General features: G+C 64.7%; 2 protein-coding genes across 4 annotated transcripts; both read right to left on the bottom strand.

Annotated features, from left to right (window-relative positions):
• Window positions 1-645: 645 nt before the first annotated feature.
• Window positions 646-12,498, bottom strand: IGSF9 (immunoglobulin superfamily member 9). Its single transcript, XM_052705503.1, is given in 21 exon segments — window positions 646-961; window positions 1,073-1,218; window positions 1,931-2,301; window positions 2,303-2,981; window positions 3,201-3,246; window positions 3,367-3,537; window positions 4,623-4,707; window positions 4,817-5,067; window positions 6,071-6,246; window positions 6,322-6,445; window positions 6,538-6,688; window positions 7,479-7,595; window positions 7,676-7,816; window positions 7,888-8,030; window positions 8,107-8,252; window positions 8,412-8,553; window positions 8,636-8,753; window positions 8,838-8,989; window positions 9,223-9,375; window positions 11,997-12,182; window positions 12,259-12,498. Coding segments are annotated over 21 exon segments (3,711 nt in total). The 5' UTR covers window positions 12,311-12,498; the 3' UTR covers window positions 646-800.
• Window positions 12,499-14,061: 1,563 nt separating this feature from the next.
• Window positions 14,062-15,633, bottom strand: DUSP23 (dual specificity phosphatase 23). Of its 3 annotated transcripts, none has more exons than XM_052705480.1 (4): window positions 15,370-15,633; window positions 14,702-14,883; window positions 14,532-14,597; window positions 14,062-14,421 (listed from the first exon to the last, which is right to left on the bottom strand). In XM_052705480.1, the coding sequence occupies exons 1-3, from the start codon at window positions 15,631-15,633 to the stop codon at window positions 14,570-14,572; spliced, it is 474 nt and encodes a 157-aa protein (XP_052561440.1). In that variant the 3' UTR covers window positions 14,062-14,421; window positions 14,532-14,569. The 3 variants fall into 3 exon arrangements, with proteins under 3 accessions (XP_052561440.1, XP_052561441.1, XP_052561439.1); XM_052705481.1 differs by having other exon boundaries at window positions 14,062-14,464; window positions 14,568-14,597; XM_052705479.1 differs by having other exon boundaries at window positions 14,062-14,597.
• Window positions 15,634-16,508: the final 875 nt, after the last annotated feature.

Raw genomic sequence — 16,508 nt, 5'->3', positions numbered from 1 at the left:
CCACGCCCACATCCAGCGAAAGCCACGCCCACCCACCCGCTCTGACCACGCCTCTCCGCCCCCGCCCTGCCCGGGGCAGCGACCATGGGGGGGGGGGGGGGGGGGGGAGAAAATGGGGCGGCCCTACAGAGCCGGGGGGGCTGGGGGGGGGCAAGAGAATATGGGGAGGGACAGAGGGAGAGGATGGGGGGCTGAATGGGGGGGGGGCAACAGGGATGGGGGGTTCTGGTAGTGGGGAGAATGGGGAGGGGGGATGGGGGGGGCAATGGGGTGTAAGAGTGACAGGATGGGGGGTGATGGGGGGGGTAATGGGGAGTGGGTGAAGGGGATGGAGGGGACCAAGGGGGGGGGGGGTAATGGGGGTTAATAGAGTGCGATGGGGTGATGGGGGGGGTAATGGGGATGGGGGGGTAATAGAGTGCAATGGGGTTGGGGGGGCTGATATGGGGGGAGTGGGGATGTGGGGGGGGGGGGGGGGTAGGAATGATGGGGGAAGGGGGGGGTCTGAGGATGGAAAGTACCAGGAGGGGGTGATGGGGAAGGGGGGGGGGCCAGGCCCCGGTGTGTTATGGGCTGGGGGACACATGGGGTGGACGGGGGGGGGAGCACAGTGCCAGCTCTGCCATCACATCTCTTTATTCCACCCCCCCCCCCCAACCCCACAGAGGGGACCTTGCAGGGAGGGGTCACCCCCCCCCCCATCCCTAAAGCACCGAGTGGGGGGGGGGGGGACGATGACAACGATGGGGGGGACAACACCAACCCCCCCCCCCCCCATCCTTTAGAGCCCTATGGGGTTCTCAGAGCAGAGTGGCCAACTCCCAGCGCTCACCGCAGCCCCCCCGGCCCCCCCCAGGCCGCTGCCTCCTCCGTTGCTGCGCCCCCTCCCCGTGCTGGGGGGGTCCCCCCATTGCCACCAACGCCTCCGCAGCCACCGAAGTCACCGGCGTGGAACCGGGCTCTGCAGGGAGAGCAGCATGTTTTGACCCCCCCCGCCCCATCCCTTCCTTTCCCCCCAACAGGAGGATTTATGGGGACCCAACGGCGTCCCCGTGGTTGGGGACAAACTCACTTTGATGCTCCAGGTCCCGCAGGGTGATGGTGGAGAGGGGCTGGGGGGGCTCTGCGGGGCGGTACAGCTGCAGGGCGGCCAGCAGGTCGGTGGCCAATGTCACCTCCGTGTCCCATTCGTAGCTCTCGTCCACAGATGTGTCCCTCCTGTGGGGACAGACATGAAGGAGGGGGCACCTCCTGGTCCCCGTCCCCATCTGCCACCATTGTCCCCATCCTCCGTGCCCAAGCATGGCCGTGGTCCCCATGTCCAAGCGCCACCACCATCCCCACTGTCCCCATCCCCACGCGTCACCATGTCCCCGATGTCACCACTGACCCCCCCCCATCCCCCAAAGTCCCACCATCATCCCCACTGTCCCCACCTCTATGCCCAAGTGTCACCACGGCCGCCCGTGCCACCATCATCCCCCTTATCTCTGTCCCCATTCCCAAGTGTCACCATGTCCCCCTGTCCCCAAGTGCCGCCATCACCCCGTGTCACCATCATTCCCAAGTGTCAGCACTGTCCCCATCCTGTCCCCAAACGTCACCATTCATTCCCAATGCCCCAACCCCATGCCCAGGTGTCACCACGTCCCCGTCCCCATGCTCAGTACCCATTGGCAGCCCCTTGTCCTTGTCCCCACTCCCAAATGCCACCGTCATCCCCTTGTCTCCAAGCTCAACTGTCACTGCTGACCCCATCCCAAGCGCCACCATCATTCCCACTGCCCCAACCCCCAAGTGCCACCATCACCCCTTGTCACCATCATTCCCGTCCCCAAGTGTCACCGCTGTTCCCATCCCACCCCCAGACGTCACCACGTCCCCCTGTCCCCAAACGCCACCATCACCCCCCCGTTGTCCCCATCCTCACCTTTTCCCCCCCACGTTGGGGACCGGCTCGGTGCCCACCTTCCAGCTGCCCCCATCCCCAGGGGGGGTTCCAGGGCCGGGCCCCCCCAGGGATGCTGTGAGCGAGGGGGGCCTCAGGAAGGATGCGCTGCCGCGGCCGCTGCTTTGGCTGGTCAGGCTGCCCCGGGGCAGCTTCTCAGGGGGGGGCACCTCCCTACTTTCAGTCTTATCCACGGGGGGGGCACGGCGGGTCGGTTCCGGGGGGGTCGGCCATACAGGGGGGCCGGGCAGCGAGGCCTTAATGGGACCCAGTGGCACCTTGGGGGGCTGCAGGAGGGTGGGGGCCGGGGGGAGCTTGGCACATGGATCCGCGCAGTCCTGCCCCCCCCTCGGGCTGCTGCTGGGGGGGCGCGGGGGGCTGCTGAGGTTCCTCGGGGGGGGGCCAGTCCCCATCCACGCACATCTCCTTGAAGAAGGGCAGGCTGAGGTACTGCAGGATGCTGCTTTGGGGCGGGGGGGACGCGGTCCGCTGCGGGGTGTCGGAGTCCGGGGGGCTGCCCTGGGGGGGCAACGAGTCCCAACGGGCGCTGGGGGGGTCGGGGCTGTAAGGCAGAGTGGCAGGAGAGGCCACAGGGCTGACGTCGAGGATGCACAGAGCGGCGCCTTCATCCACGGGGCTGCTGCTGCCGTATCCAAAATATCGACCCCGCCGGCGGCCGGACGGCACTGGGGGGTTTCCGGGGGGGCGAGGGCGTAACGCCACCTCCTTGTGCCAAATGGGCTCCGTTTCTTGGAGACGTGCACAGGGGGGGTCCTGCTGGGGGGGCGGCTTTTCGGTGCTCTCCACCACGAAGCGGCCGTCGGGGCCACGGCGGATGCGCTCCAGCGGGACGTGCTCCCCAACGTGGCTCTCATACAGGGCGTAGCCGGCACCCGACCCCCCCGCGATGCTCAGCCCCAGGCTGGTGCCGGCCTTCTCGCCCCACAGCAGAGCCCGGCGCAGGCTGGGGCACGGGGAGGGCTGCAGCTTTAGCTTGGCCGTGCAGGTTGGGCTATCAGAGGTGTGAGAAGGGCTGGAAGGAGAAGAGAACGGCTGCGGTTGCAGCATGCGATGCCTCCCCGTGAACTGGCAGGGGTTCCAATGGCTGCTGAGCGCCGTCTGCTTTTCTTTCAACCCAAACCCCGAAAAGCAGAAAGCGGAGCATCCACAGGTGCCACCCCGAGCCCAATTCCCCACCCCAAACCCAGCGACGACGTGGGGAGAGAGCGGTGAGATGTGGGGCACGACTTACTGCGCGGCTGGGAGCTTCTTGCGGGGGGAGAAGACAAGCGGTGGATCTGGAGGCCATGAGAACACAACGGGGGGGACGAGAGGCGGCGATGAGATGGCAGCGGTGCACGCACAGCCCACGGACCCCCCCCCCCCCCCCCTCCCCACACCTCCGTGGGCTTCGTTACCTCGCTGCCGTTTGCGGATGCGCGCGGCGCGCCGTCGGTTCATGATGCAGGCGGCCGTGGTGCTGAAGATGATGGCCACGCTGAGGAAGCAGATCCCACCGATCACCCCGGCCAGCACGGGCTGTGGGAGCAGCTCGGGGAGCTGCGTGCGGGCTGGGTACACCTCCATCCCTGCGTTGGGTGGGAGATGCGTTGGCTCAGCCCCCCCCCCCGGCGCCGCAGCAGGGATGGCAAAAGCTCCGCTGCTCCCTTGGGTGCCCACTAAAGAGAAAGGCTGCAGGCTGGGGGGATCTCAGCCCCTGGGAATGCAAGGGGTCAAATCCTTGCACACAAAGCCCCGCTGACCAAACTGCTCGCATGGGCCGCTGCAACGTCCTACAAAGTGCCACTGTGCTCCCTTCTTAAGTGGTCGAATCAATGAGCGGCACAGAGCGCGGCCTCTCTTCCCCTGAGTGCTTTTAGGGGGGGTTGTGCTTTGCTAAAAGCTCTCAGTAGGAATCAGTGCGGCGCGGGCCGTCCGTAATGGCACACAGGTTGGTAAAAATAAAGAGCAATGGAGGGATTTGGTGAGTTAGGACCTTTCCAACCCAACTATTCTGTGTCTCTGGGATCTGTAAGGACCTTTCCAACCCAACTGCTCCATGCCTTTCTGATCTGTAAGGACCTTTCCAACCCAACCCAACCCAATTGTTCCATGGCTCTTGGATCTGTAAGGACCTTTCCAACCCAATCCAACCCAACCATTCCATGTCTCTGGGATCTGTAAGGACCTTTCCATCCCAATCTGATCATTCCACGTCTCTGCAATCTGTAAAGATCTTTCCAACCTAATCCAACCCAACTGTTCCATGCCTTTCTGATCTGTAAGGACCTTTCCAGCCCAACTGTTCCATATCTCTGGGATCTGTAAGGACCTTTCTAACCCAACCCAACCATTCCATGTCTCTGGGATCAGTAAGGACCTTTCCAACCCAACTGCTCCACGCCTTTCTGATCTGTAAGGACCTTTCCAACCCAACCCAACCCAATTGTTCCATGGCTCTTGGATCTGCAAGGACCTTTCCAAGCCAACCACTCCATTGGAGGCGCTCAGGCTGGATGGGGCTTTGAGCAACCTGACCTAACGGGAGATGCCCCTGCCTCCAGCACGGCGGCTGTAACTGGACGACCTCGGGAGCCTCCTCCCACCCAAAACATTCCATCAACCTTTATTTCTGCCTCCTGCCTGGGGACGGGGGGTGGCTGCGGCCCCTCACCTGCCGTGGAGACGTTCACCGTGTTGCTGGGGTCGCTGATGTAGCTGCCAGCAAAGGCCACCAGGCGGAACTCATAGAAGGCGTCCTGGGGGGGGGGGGGGGGGGGGGAAGGAGGAGGAGCAGAGATCGCCATCGGGCCTTCCTTACTGCACCCCCCTTTGGCCAGACCCCCCCACCACCACGCAGATCCTCACCTTGATGAGCCCTGGCACCAACACCTGGCTCTCCGTGCTGGGGATGGAGCGCTCCAGCACCTCCCAGCCACCCCGCTCCTGCCGCAGCTCCAAGGCGTAACCGCTCAGCGGCACCGAGAGCTGCGCCGGGGGCTGCCAACGGAGCAGGACCCCCCGTGCTGTCTGGTTGGCACTCAGAGCCTGAGGTGGGGACAGCAGGATGTGCACGGTGACGGCCGGCGGCTCCGGAGGCACTGTGGTCACTGGGAAGCCTGGGGAGAGAAAGGTGGGCGAGAACGGGGTGGAAATCATAGAATAACAGAACGGCCTGGGTTGAAAAGGACCTCAGTGATCATCAGTTCCAACCCCTGCTGTGTGCAGGGTCACCAACCAGCAGCCCAGGCTGCCCAGAGAACCCATAGGGTGCCATAGGGTCCATAGGGTGCCATAGGGACCCATGGGATGCCATAGGGACCCATAGAATCATGGACTCATAGAACGGCCTGGGTTGCAAAGGCCCACAACAACCATCAGTTCCAACCCCCTGCTGTATGCAGGTCTCCAACCAGCAGCCCAGGCTGCCCAGAGAACCCACAGGGTGCCATAAGGATTCATAGGGAGCCATAGGGATCCATAGGGAGCCATTAGACCCTACAGTGTGCCATAGGGATCCATAGGGTGCCATAGGGATCCATAGGATGCCATAATCATAGAATCATCACAGAATCCTAGGATGCCCTGGGTTGCAAAGGCCCACAACGGCCATCAGCTCCAACCCTGCTGTGTGCAGGTCTCCAACCAGCAGCCCAGGCTGCCCAGAGCCACATCCAGCCTGGCCTCCAATGCCTGCAGGGCTGGGGCATCCACAGCCTCCTTGGGCAACCTGTGCCAGTGCCTCACCGCCCTCTGGGGGAAAAACTTCCTCCTCATATCCACCCTCAACCTCCCAGTCTCACTTTACAACCATTCCCCCTTGTCCCATCCCCATCCACCCTCACAAACAGCCGTTCCCCTCCTGTTTATCTGCTCCTTTCAAGCACTGAAGGCCACAATGCAGCCTCCTCTTCTCCAAGCCAAACAATCCCAGCTCCCTCAACCTTTCCTCACAGGAGAGCTGCTCCAGCCCCCTGATCACCTCAATGCCCTCCTTTAGACCCACTCTAAGAGCTCCACATCTTTCCTGTGCCGGGGGCCCCAGGCCTGGACGCAGAAATAACAGGAAAGCTCGCCATCTTTTAGGTGAGCTTTGAGGGGAGCCGTGCGCTCTGCTCTCACCCCTGGGCACGGAGGTGACGATCTGGCTGAAGGGACCACTGCCCAGCTTGTTCTGAGCCAGCACGCTGAACTGGTAGCTCGTGTCTGGCTGCAAGTTCTCCACCAAGAGGTGCTGAGCCCCCGGCGGCACCGCCAGCGACACCCAATCGTGGTGGGCACGGGGTGGGTGCTTCGCCCTGCGGGGACACGGAGCCCTGAGCCACAGCTGAGGGATGGAAGGGGACAGCGGGTGGCACCGGAGAGGGACTCACAGCGGCGTGTACCAAACGCTGAACCTTTGGAAGTAGCCTCCATCGAAGCCTGGCTCCCAGGAGATGTTGGCAGCCAACAGCAGCGGGAGCACGGAGACGTTGGTGACGGCGTGAGGACTGGTTCCTGGCACGGAGGCAGAGACGAGAGCGCGCGGGTCGGACCCCGAAGGGCGGCCATCTTGCCCCCCCCCGCGTCGCAGGCGGCGCCCCGCTCACCCAGCACGTGCACGGTGGTGGCAGCGCTGACGCTGGCCACGGCGTTGGTGGCCGTGCATTCCCACAGCCCGTGCTGCTCCTTGACGAGCGGGTGGAAGATGAGGCTGCTGTTCCCGTCCACCTGGGCACCGATCTGCCCTGCGCTGCCCACCTGCGTGGAGGGACGCTGGGGGTGGTGACCGTCCCACCTCCGCCACCATCCCACCCCTGTTTCCCACTCTCTGTCCCATCTCCATCCTCGTCCCCGCCTCTCCTTCATTATCCCATCTCTATCCTCGCCCCATCTCCATTCCCCTCATCTCCACGCCCATCAACCCCATCCCCACCCCCTCCTTCCCCATCACCTTAGAATCATAGAATCACAGAATCACCAAGGTTGGAAAAGACCTCAAAGCTCATCCAGTCCAACCGTTCACCAACAGCTCCCACTGAACCACGTCCCTCAACACCACATCCAGCCTTTCCTTCGACACCCCCAGGCTCGGTGCCTCCCCCACCTCCCTGGGCATCCATTGCAGTGCTGACCACCCTTTCTGAACAGTAACACTTCCTTATGTCCAGCCTGAATCTCCCCTGCCGTAGCTTGAAGCCGTTCCCTCTGCTCCTATCACTGATGGCACCAGAGCAGAGGCCGACCCCCAGCTCCCTGCAGCCTCCCTTCAGGCAGCCATAGAGAGCAGTGAGGTCCCCCCTGAGCTCCTCTTCTCCAGGCTGAACATTCCCAGCTCCTTCAGCCTCTCATCAGCCCTGTGCTCCAGACCCCTCACAGCTTTGTTGCCCTCCTTTGAACACGTTGCAGTGAGGGGCTCAACCCTGGACGCAGCACTCGAGGTGCAGCCTTACTGGAGCTCAGTACAGGAGTACCTTCACCCTCCTCCATCCCAGAGACGATGTCCCAGGAGGACAAAAGCCAGGCCGCCCTCCCAGCTGGGCTCCCTTACCTTCCCCCAGGTGATGGTGGGTTGGGGGTCCCCGTGGGCCACGCAGGGGATCACCAGCTCCCTGCCCACCTCCTGGAAATATTCCTCCTTGGGACGCACCGTGAAGGCGGGGGGATCCTGGAAGAAGCCACACGTGGGGATGGTGACAGCGGGCAGCAGGACGGGGCCGAGCTGCCATCCCCGCTCCTCATCCTCACCTTCAGCAGGACGCGGGTGGGCCGGGACGCGCCGGCGGTGCCGTAGCTGTTGTAGGGGGTGCAGCTGTACAGCCCCAGGGCATCGTCATTCCCCGTGGCGACGACGATGGAGCCGTCGGGTCTCGTGGACCAGCCTGGGAACTGGGAGAAGGGAAGGAGGGTGAAGCCGAGGGGGCGCAGGGATGCCGCGGGGTGGGGGCACGCAGCCCCACCTTGCCCAGCTCCAGTGGGCGCCCATCTCGTGTCCAGCTGACGGAGAGCAGAGGGGGGTTGGCTCTGGTGGGGCACCGGATGATGCCTCGCATCCCCTTGGGCAGGTGGGTTTCTGGGAGCATGGTGGTCACCTGCGCTGGGTCTGTGGGGACGAGAAGGGTGCTGGGAAGGCGTCAGGGACCCCACGGCAGCCCCACGGGGCGCCCCAAGGCTCTTACACAGCACTGTGACGAAGGCTGAGGCTGAAGGCGGCTTCCACAGCCCGTTGCTGGCGATGCAGGTGTATTTGCCCGCATCATCCGGGGTGGTTCGCTGGAGCAGGAGGCTCCCGTCCACCAGGATGCGTACCCGTGCCTGGAGGTGGCTAGAAGGGGAGGAAGGGGTGGAAGAAGGCACAGCAAGGACGGGAGAAGCCCTGTGTCACACCCCATCACACCCAAAGGTGCCCGGATCCGCGCCTGCTGCGGGCAAAGTCCTGTTGCCTCCATGAGCCAACGGCCACAGCGGTGCCTCTGCGGCGTACCTGAGGTGGAAGACGTTGCTGCTGCCCTGGAACCAGGTGTAGGTGAGGTTTCCTGGGTATGCCTCAGCCTGGCACGCCAGGAAGGCATCTTGGGAGACGTTAACGGTGACGTTCTGCGGCGGCACCACGATGACGGGCGGCCCTGCAAGGCAGAGGGGACCGTGAGGGTTGGGGGGTGGGAGCACGAGGAGGGGGACAGCCTTGAGGTGACCCCGGGGACTCACCCTGCACGAGCACACGGGTTGTGTGGGTGATGGTGCCCTCCTTGCTGGATGCATGGCACGTGTAGGTGCCCGCGCTGGCGCGCTCCACCGCGGCGATGCTCAGCGTCCCGTTCCTCACCTGCAACGTCGCCAATAGGGACAACCGAGGGACAACGCGGGATGGGGGGTTTCCTCCCCCCAGCTGGCGTCACGCTGAGCTCACCTGCACCGCGTCCCCGCTCTGCAGGGCCAGGTCGCTCCTCTTCCAGCTGACGATGGGCTGCGGGTTGCCCACGGCCGTGCAGGTGAGGCTCAGCGCGTCGCGGTCCCGCACCTCCACAAACGCCGGGGGGGTCACCGAAAAGGTTGGGGGTGCTGGGAAGAAAAACGCGCTCTCAGACGTGGGGAAAGAGAAGATTTGGCCCCAGCCCTGAGAGCGAGGGGTCTGGAGTGGGATCCAAGGCGATGGGAGCAGCGCTGCCCTCCGAACCGGGCGGCACAAAGGGCGGCGCACAACAGGCACCCAGACAGGGGAACGGGGCGACAGCGGGATCCCAGCACCCAACTGAGAGCCGGGCTCAGCAGCAGGACCTGCAGCCCATCCCTACCATTGACGGTGAGGTGGATCCAGGTCCCGTTTTGGAAGTCGGCGTCGTCGCTGGGTCGGTCGAGGAAGAGCACGCGGCACTCGTACCAGCCCTGGTCCTCAGCGCGCAGCAGGTCGATGCGCAGCGACGCGCCTTCCTCGATCCGCACGCGACCTGCAGGAGCAGGAGCACATGGCACTGCTTGGGGACAGCCGTGTGCGTCCCCCAGAGCCACCTTCCCCCCCTCCATCAGAGCTGCTCACCCTCGGGAGCCCTGCTAAGCCCCTCTCACCCCCGCACTCCTCCTCCCTGCCGCTCTGAGGGGTCAGGAGAGCCCCGAGCGGCGCCCCGTGGCACCCAGCACCACTGAGCCACCGATGGGAGCCACCCCCGTGTTTTGGGGTGCTCACCCCAAAGTGTCCCCACGGATGAGGAGGAGGAGAAGGAGCAGAAGCAGAGCACGGCCCCCTAATCCTCCATGCTATTATCAGAGCCGTAATCGGCTCAGGCGCACGGCGCAATATTGGCTCAGCGGTGCCGGGGTGCAGCCAGCACCACAGAACCCCCAAACCCCCCACTGCTCAGCCCCATAAGTGCCACCCCCCCCATGTGGCAGAGCAGCATTCTATCAAGTGGTTCCCATTAAACGAGTTTTGCTGGGGGGAGTTTGGTGTCCCCGAGGTCCCCACGTGGGCGCTGCACCGGCCAGACGAGCCCGGCGAGGATGATGATGATGATGAGGGGGAGGAAGCAGGACCGGGTAGGGCAGTTTGGGGAATGCAGTTCCAAACCCAGCGAGGCACCACGTGAAGCCCTCGGCTTCCCCGCAGCCTCTCCCAAATTCGCTTTTCCCAGGAGGTGATGGGGGCCGTGGGAGGGATGGGAACCAGGGCATCGCCGGGATGCGTGGGGCAGCCCCACAGCCGGGTGCTGGGAACAGCAGGCTCCAAACAAAGCTCCCTTTGGCACGGATCAGAGCGCAGGGGATGCCCCTAATCCCCCCCAGCGCCGGCCCCAACTCCTCCTCCTCCCCCACCGATAACAAAACCAACAAAACCGCCGCTGCCCTCCCCGCCGGCAGCCCCTGGCAACCGCCATTCAAAGGGACACAAAGGGGGACGGCGGCCACCGCCGTGGGGGGATGCGGTGACCACGATGGGGACCGGCGACCCCAGGCAGGGGACGCCGCGGGGGATGGCGGCAGCTGGCGGGGGGCAAACGACCCCATTTCCCCTCCAAAGGGCTTTGGCTGCAGCCCACTCTTGAGCCCTGAAAGCTGGGGTGACACCAGGTGACACGAGGGGCTCCAGGGGTGACGCTGAAGCCGCTGTACCCGTTTGGAGCAGCGGCTGCCAGGCTGAGCTCGGCGTCCCCCCCCTCCACCTTCACCCCCCAGCGTCAATCCTGGGCGCAGCCAGTTGGTGACACAGTGGGGACCATTGGGGACGAAGCCAAAGGACGAGACCAAGCCCCACCTGCTGCCTGCCCACAGGGAAACCTGAGCTCTGCAGGTAACCGGAGCTGTGGGGCCCCACGGCGAGGCTTCGGTGTCACCAGGTGTGTTGTCACCGTGGGGCTTAGTGTCAATGGGGGGGGGGGGGGGTTCCTTGTCACCACCAGCACTCTGTGGGATCGGCCCTCCCACGCCAAGGCTCCAAATCCGGGCAGCGCCGCTGCTGAGCTGCTGAAGGGCCAAATCCCTGCCCCACGCACAACCTCGGGGCCACCGGGGGCAGCGGGGCCTCTGTGGGGACTGCGAGCCATTGGGGACAGAGGGCAGACCTTTACAGGGGCTGAGCCATTGGGGATGGAAGCCATGGGCTCTGGACAGGCTATGGGGACCGCGAGCCATGGGGGACAGAAGTCAGACCTTTATGGGGACTGCGACCCACGGGGGGGAACTGTGACCCACTGGGGACAAAGGTCAGACCTTTATGAGGACTGTGAGCCATCGGGGACGGAGGACGGGGTTTTACGGGGACTGCGACCCACTGGGGACAGAACCCAGGGGCTCAGAGCCTTTATGGGAACCATGAGGCATGGGGTACAGAGTCCAGGTCTTCATGGGGACCACAACCCATAGGGGGCAGAGCCTTGAAGGGGACTGTGACCCACAGAGGATGGAGACCATGAGCTCTGGGCCCTCCATGGTGACTGCGATCCATAGGGGACACAGCCTGGGGGCTTGGGGCCTTCATGGGGACCACAATTATAGGGGACAGAGCCCAGTGCTCATAAGGACCCACCGGGGACAGAGCCGAGCATCTTCGTGACTTTATGGGGACCGAGAATGATGGGGGTCAACACTCAGTGACTGTGGGACTTCAATGGGGCCACGACCCACAGGGGGCTGAGGGTCTTCAATGGGGCCATGACCCAAAATGGGCCAAGCTCAGGGTCTTCAATGGGGCTGTGACTCAATAGGGGCCTGAGCTCAGGGGTTTGGGGTCTTCAGTGGGGCCACAACCCCTAGGGGGCTGAGCTCAGGGGTTTGGGGTCTTCAGTGGGGCCACGACCCATAGGGGGCTGAGCTCAGGGGTTTGGGGTCTTCAGTGGGGCCACGACCCATAGGGGGCTGAGCTCAGGGGTTTGGGGTCTTCAGTGGGGCCACGACCCACAGGGGGCTGAGCTCAGGGGTTTGGGGTCTTCAGTGGGGCCACGACCCATAGGGGGCTGAAGGTTGAAGGCCTTCAATAGAGCCACAACCCACAGAGCGCTGAACTCAGGGCTTCAGAGCCCTCAATGGAACCACGACCCAAAGTGGGCTGAGCCCCCCACCCCCCCCGATCCCTCACCGATGTACTCCGGATCCACTCGCGGTGAATAAAGGCCGAATTTGATGAAGATGGGGAGGACGAACCCGACCCGGAGCCACTCGATGACGTAAAGCGGCGGCCGGTTCGGTTCGGTTCCCAACAGATCGCAGCCCAACACAGCGCTGTCCCCGACTCGACCCACCACGGCCCCGCTCCGCCCGCTGCCTGCACCGGGAGGGGAACGAGAATTGACGACCGGAACCGAACCGAACCGAACCGCCCCAGCCCGGCCATGCGGTACCGTCGGTCCCAGCGAGCAGGCTGAGGAAGGCCGCGCGGAGCCACCACCGCATAGCACAGGTCCAACGGCCCGCAGGTCACCAGGTACCGCCGCCGGAGCTCAGCAGGGCTTTTCCGGGCTCCCCGCGGCCCCGAACCGGGGACGGCCGCCGGTTCTTCATCGCACGAACCGCAGCAGAACCGAATCGCGCCGCTCCGCCGCCAAAGCAACGGCGGTGGGAGGACCTCGGCTAGGCCACGCCCACGAGGCGCTTCTGATTGGTTGTTGCCTGGGTAACGGAAGCTTGCTGGAGGCCAATGGTAGGGAGGGGAGGAGGGAGAGGGGCGCGGGGGGTGATGGGAAGTGTAGTTCTGGGGAGGGGAGGGGGATTGAGGTGGGAATGAAGGGCATGGGGTAGGAATGAAGGGTATAGGGTGGGACGGGGGGGATTTGGGGCGGGAATAAAGGGCGTAGAGTGGGACAGAGGGGGCGTGGGGTGGGAATAAAGGGTGTAGGATAGGAATAACGGGCATAAAGTGGGACAGAGGGGGCGTGGGGTGGGAATAAAGGGCATCAGGTGGGGGGCAGTGGGGGCCAGGGGTGCCATGCGGTGTCACGGCACGCCAAGCCATCCCACCCCATCCCGTGCCACGCTGTCCCACAGCACGCCGTGTCGTGGCATCCCAAACCTGCCAGACAACCCACTCAACCACAAGGCTTGAATTTGGGCGGCCTCATGCAGGGCTGGATGATCTCTGCGGGTCCCTTAAATCTGGGGACGTCCATGACTGGGTGACTCCAGGATTCCAAGCCGTGCCGCTCCTCACCACGCCACCCCCGTGACAGCCCCCACCCTGCTGCTCTCTGGTTGCCCTCTCCCACCCCGTCCGTCACCCCTTTAATCCCCTGCTGTGTCCCCACAGAGGGGACGGCCACCAGAGCCTTGTCCCCATCCCACAACCCTGAGCCGGAGCTGGGCTGTGAGCCAGGCTGGGGGCTCTGATGCTGAGATGGACGCCCCCCGGTCCTGAGCCCGTGGTATCACCGATGGGTCCGTGCCGGGTTGGTGGCACAGCACGGCCGACCCCCACCGCAGCGGGGATGCTGGGGCCAAACCCCCATCGCAGTCCCCGTCTTGGGGTGGGGGTCCCGCTGTCCCCCCCCATCAGTTCGGCCTGGCCCGGCCCCCAGAGCGCGGGAGATTATTAAGGACAGAGCTAAAGTAAGAGGAGTTAAAGGAAATAATTCTGCTCTTAAGCTGCTTTCCTGCATCTCCCAGTCCCATGTGAGCGCCGTGACTCCGCGGGCTTAGGCCCGTTCTGCGCTGCCCCCGACCCCTTCCACGTCCCCACATCCTCCATATGGGACATCCTCCCCCCTCCACCCCCCCCCAGCCACCCATGTCTTGTTCTGGGTGCTGGCACACGAGAATCCCTTGATGTCCCCACACGTCCCCACGTGGTGCCGTGGTTTCCTCAGAGCCACGGTGGCACCCATGGGTGCCACCGCGTCCCCAAGCCCCCAAGGAGAGGCGATGACCCCACCAAGTCCTGCTCCGCACCGCTCTGGGGTGCCCCCATCCCCACGGCCATCTCCTCCCATCCCTGCCAGCTCTGACCCCAGCCACTGTGTGCCACCGCCACGGTGGGACGTTTCTGGTGGAACACGATGGCATTTTGGGGTTTCACCACCCTATTTGGAGACGTGGAGCTGTTTGGGGGGAGGTGAGGGCCCTCCAGCCCAGGGTGCAGGTGGTGAGCTGGCACCCGGTGAGCAGCGCGTGCCCGGCACGGTGCCACACACCCAGGAAGGGAGACGGTGACGCTTCTTGCACTTAGGATTTAAATGCCACCAAGGTTAGGAACAGCTGAGAAGAGATTTTCAGGATTGGACTTTTGGAACGGAGATGCCTAAATTCCATCTAAGCTTCCCTTTAAGCATCCACGTCCCGGGACGGCCCTGGGGAGCTGCTGTCACCCCTCCACGTTGCGTCACTGCGTTGGCTGTTGACCAGCTCTGGGGATGGCAGAGTCTCAGAGCCTTGTGGCACGGGATCCCCAATTCTGGGGTGCCCCTGTTGGGTTCCAAGCAGTGATGAAGGTTGAAGAGCTTGGGGTTGGGGATGGCAGCGGGTCAACGTGGAGCGAAGGTGGGACGTGGTGGAGGTGGGGGCCTCTGGTGGCCCTTTGGTTCCCCAGACAGAAGCGGAGAGGAGCAGCATGAAGCCCTTTAATGGCGACAAGACAAACGCTGGCATCGCCAGGCTGGGCAAAGCTTCGCAGGGAACATCTCACCTCCATGCAGCACGCTCTGCTCCTAGAGATGCTCACAGTCACACCTCCCTGCTGTCCTCTCCAGCACTACAATGAGGCAGATCCACGTTTCAGTTGGGCTCCTGGCCCTGCAGCTGTGCCTGCCGTGGCCCTGTTGGCCCGGGGACCCCCGCAAGGGGGGCTGCACATACCTGAAGCGCCGGTGGAACTCCATGACAGCTCGCTCCTGCTCCCGTGTCTCGATGGAGCCCGGCCGCAGCCTGCGGATCTCCCGGATGGCGTCGCTGCCGCTCATCTTCTGTGTCTTCACCAGGTAGCAGGCCAGCATGGTGCCCGTCCGGCCATGTCCCAGCATGCAGTGCACAGCCACCGCCTGCGCCGTGACACGGCCACCCCACGGCGTCACCTCCCTCCAGGTGCGACCTCCATCCTGCTGTCACCCACCCTGACATCATCCTCTCGATGTCTCCTCTCTCACAGTGACATCCTCCTCGTGGTGTCACCCACCGTGGAATCACGTATCCCCCACTGGCAGCACCGCCCCACCATCGCCGCCTCGGCGTCACCTCCATCTCAGTGTCACCTCCATCTCAGTGCCACCTCCATCTCAGTGTCACCTCCATCTCAGTGTCACCTCCATCTCAGTGTCACCTACCTCTTGCTGACACCCTCCTCTTGGTCACTCCAATACCACCCCCCTATCCTTGGCATCACCTCCACCTTGGTGCCACCTCCATCTCAGTGCCACCTCCCTCTTGCTGACACCTCGCTCTCAGTGCCAACCACCCCAACATCACCCCCCCCCATCCTGGCATCCCCTCCTCTGCCACCGCCCTCATTGTCACCCCCCAGTCCGTACCTCCCCGCGACCGTTGGCCTCCTCCACCAGCTGCAGGAAGCTCTGGATCTGTCCGGGTGTCGGCGGGGTGAAGTCAGGCACACGGAATCGGTGGAGCTGCAGCGCGGGGCAGCAGCCGTGATGCGGGGGGGCCCTTTCAGACAGTGACACCAGATGCTTCACGCCCCGGCCCAGCAGGAAACGGTAATGGCCTGGCTCTCGTGGCATGGCCAGCCCCGCCAGCCTCCCCTCTGCCACCCACGAGAAGTTGGGGGGCTCGACCATCGCCTGCGGGGTCCTGTGGGATGGGGACGTGGGACGGTGCTGCCGTGCAGCCCGGAGGCAAGGCTGTGCCGTACCCCCAGCACCGCAGGGTCAGGACCCCCAGGCTGTGCCCCTCACCGGAGCCCAGCATCCCACCCCATGCTCTCCTTAAGACCCCTCCCCACAAACCTCAGGACCCCCCAGTCCAGGCTTCCTGAGACCCTCCCCCCCCCAGCCCAGACCCCCCCAGCCCACCCAGGCCTCCTGCCCAGGCCCTTTTAGGCCCCCCACCATCCCCAACCCAAACCCTGGACCCCCCCCCACCCCCAGGCCAGTCCCCAACACCCCGTGCGCCAACAGCCCTCCTGGGCCATCCCGCCCCCGACACCCCCGGCCCCTCCCAGCTTCCACCCGCCCTCCCTCCGGCCGCCCCGGGCTCCCCCCCATTCCTTCCCGGCCCGCCTCCGCCGTAGGCCGCACTCAGCAGGCCCGGCCCTGCGGCCTACCCCGAACCGGGACCCCGGCCCTGCGGCCTACCTTGAAGGAGACTCCGGCCCTGCGGCCTACCCCGAACCGAGACCCCGGCCCGGCCCGGCCTGGCAACCCCCCCCCCAATCCCCTCCTGCCCCGGGCTTTCTCTCCCCTCCGTACCGGGGAAGGCCGCGGGGGGGCGGAGCGGGACAGCAGGGAACGGCGGAATCGATCGCAGCGCCGGAATCGGGAGGCGGAGGCCGTTGGGCTCCGCGGTTACACCGGGGCGAACCCCCCCCCCCCCCCCCCTTCCTTCTACCCCACTCCCCGGGGGTGTCGGGACGCGGGGCTGCACCCCATGGAGGTACCGGGAGACCGGGACTCCTCCTTTGTCCTTGCTTTGTCCCCTCCCCAGCCTCACAGGG

This window comes from Tympanuchus pallidicinctus, unplaced genomic scaffold, assembly GCF_026119805.1.
Source record: "Tympanuchus pallidicinctus isolate F22 unplaced genomic scaffold, pur_lepc_1.0 scaffold59, whole genome shotgun sequence".
Classification (NCBI taxonomy): domain Eukaryota; kingdom Metazoa; phylum Chordata; class Aves; order Galliformes; family Phasianidae; genus Tympanuchus; species Tympanuchus pallidicinctus.
The sequence above is the reverse complement of the archived record's forward strand: the minus strand, read 5'-3'. Positions and strand labels throughout refer to the sequence as shown.

Bases quoted from the DNA above. Each gene is read 5' to 3' on its own strand.
- DUSP23 (XM_052705479.1), bottom strand. From the start codon at position 15,633: ATGGTCGAGCCCCCCAACTTCTCGTGGGTGGCAGAGGGGAGGCTGGCG. The intron at 14,884-15,369 runs GTACGGACTGGG...GTCACGGCGCAG, and splicing joins AGGCCAACGGTCGCGGGGAG to GCGGTGGCTGTGCACTGCAT. The intron at 14,598-14,701 runs GTATGTGCAGCC...GCCTCATTGTAG, and splicing joins GAGTTCCACCGGCGCTTCAG to TGCTGGAGAGGACAGCAGGG.